The sequence below is a fragment of the Formica exsecta genome, unplaced genomic scaffold, assembly GCF_003651465.1.
Source record: "Formica exsecta isolate Colony F162 unplaced genomic scaffold, ASM365146v1 C16391158, whole genome shotgun sequence".
In the NCBI taxonomy this organism is placed as follows: domain Eukaryota; kingdom Metazoa; phylum Arthropoda; class Insecta; order Hymenoptera; family Formicidae; genus Formica; species Formica exsecta.
The window spans coordinates 1-1152 of NW_021847764.1; the positions used below are offsets into that span (position 1 = coordinate 1).

General features: G+C 47.3%; 1 protein-coding gene across 1 annotated transcript; it reads left to right on the forward strand.

The window, feature by feature from the left end:
• Positions 1-6: 6 nt before the first annotated feature.
• On the forward strand, positions 7-1101 carry LOC115240712 (the record flags this gene model as incomplete). The annotated part of the gene is made up of 3 exons (XM_029816072.1): positions 7-357; positions 439-593; positions 795-1101. Coding segments are annotated over 3 exons (813 nt in total), but the record flags the coding sequence as incomplete, so codon positions are not given.
• Between the last annotated feature and the right edge of the window lie 51 nt (positions 1102-1152).

The following is a 1152-nucleotide window of genomic DNA, read 5'->3' on the forward strand; positions in this document are numbered from 1 at the left end:
ACCCGCACAACTCCTCAAGGTACGCCTCAGAGCCGAGTCTTCTCGCTCACAGGACCCCAGACGTCGACGCCCAACAAGGAATCGTCAGCTCGCAGATGCCTTCCTCTACTAGAAAACTCGTCCCGGCAGCAGGATATTTGTCCAGCCAATAATTGCGGCCGTCTTCGTTACGTGGGTACCGCACCGGTCGACTTAATAAATCTGAGTCATAATGAGCCTCCACCTCGCTACGTTTACGCAGAAAGCGGCCTGGAGTCCATGCCGATGATGTCCGGATCGCCCAAGTATCACGTGGTGCCGGCCGATCAGAAGAATTATCAAAGCGTTGAGAGCGCGTTTATAGCGCGCACCGCCGTTGTAAGTGATAATGACGCAGATGATGACGCAGATGATAACGTGGAATAATCACTTGTCTAACAAAAATGCAATTTTTCCTAGGTACCACCGTTATCACCGCCAAATAGTGACGCGAACACGACTTTGGCAAGTGGCATGGAAAAAAGCGAGAGAAAGAGCGCGCCAATCCTGCTAATACTGGTCGGTCTTTTGACGTGTGGCCTCGCTCTCTACCTATCCTGGTCGCAAGGACGAAGGTAGAATTTTCATAATCCTTCATTTTTTAAAGCATTTTGGAAGGAAAAAATTTTTTAAACAAAAATTATAATTATATTTAGCATCAACTAAAACTGCAAACGCTTGAACACCTCAAAGAATGCATTACTTATAAATATATATTTTCGATAGTTTTACAATATTTTTTTTCGATATTTAATAACGAAAATCTGGGATTTTAGATACTACTTCGATAGCGCAGTTGGCTGCGGTGCCTGTTGCGCTTTAGCGGGTGCATGCAGGAGTCTACGAAAAACTTGGACAGGACTCGGTCTGGCTGGACTAGCGGCACTGAGTTGCGCCGGTCTTCTGCTGCTAGCCGCTAAATCTCCGAAGGATGGCACACCGCTCCACGACATCACAGCCGGTGCCTTGTGCGGAGTGTCAGTTTTAGGCGCTGGTCTCGCCCTGTTGGCCCTCTTGAAGCCGAGATGCAGTTTCGGACGTCATAGACGAGTGCATTCTTGGATACCACGATTCTCCCCTTAGCTTACGTCGCTCTTGATTGTTAAATGTGACAATAATTATATGCCTCTTAGA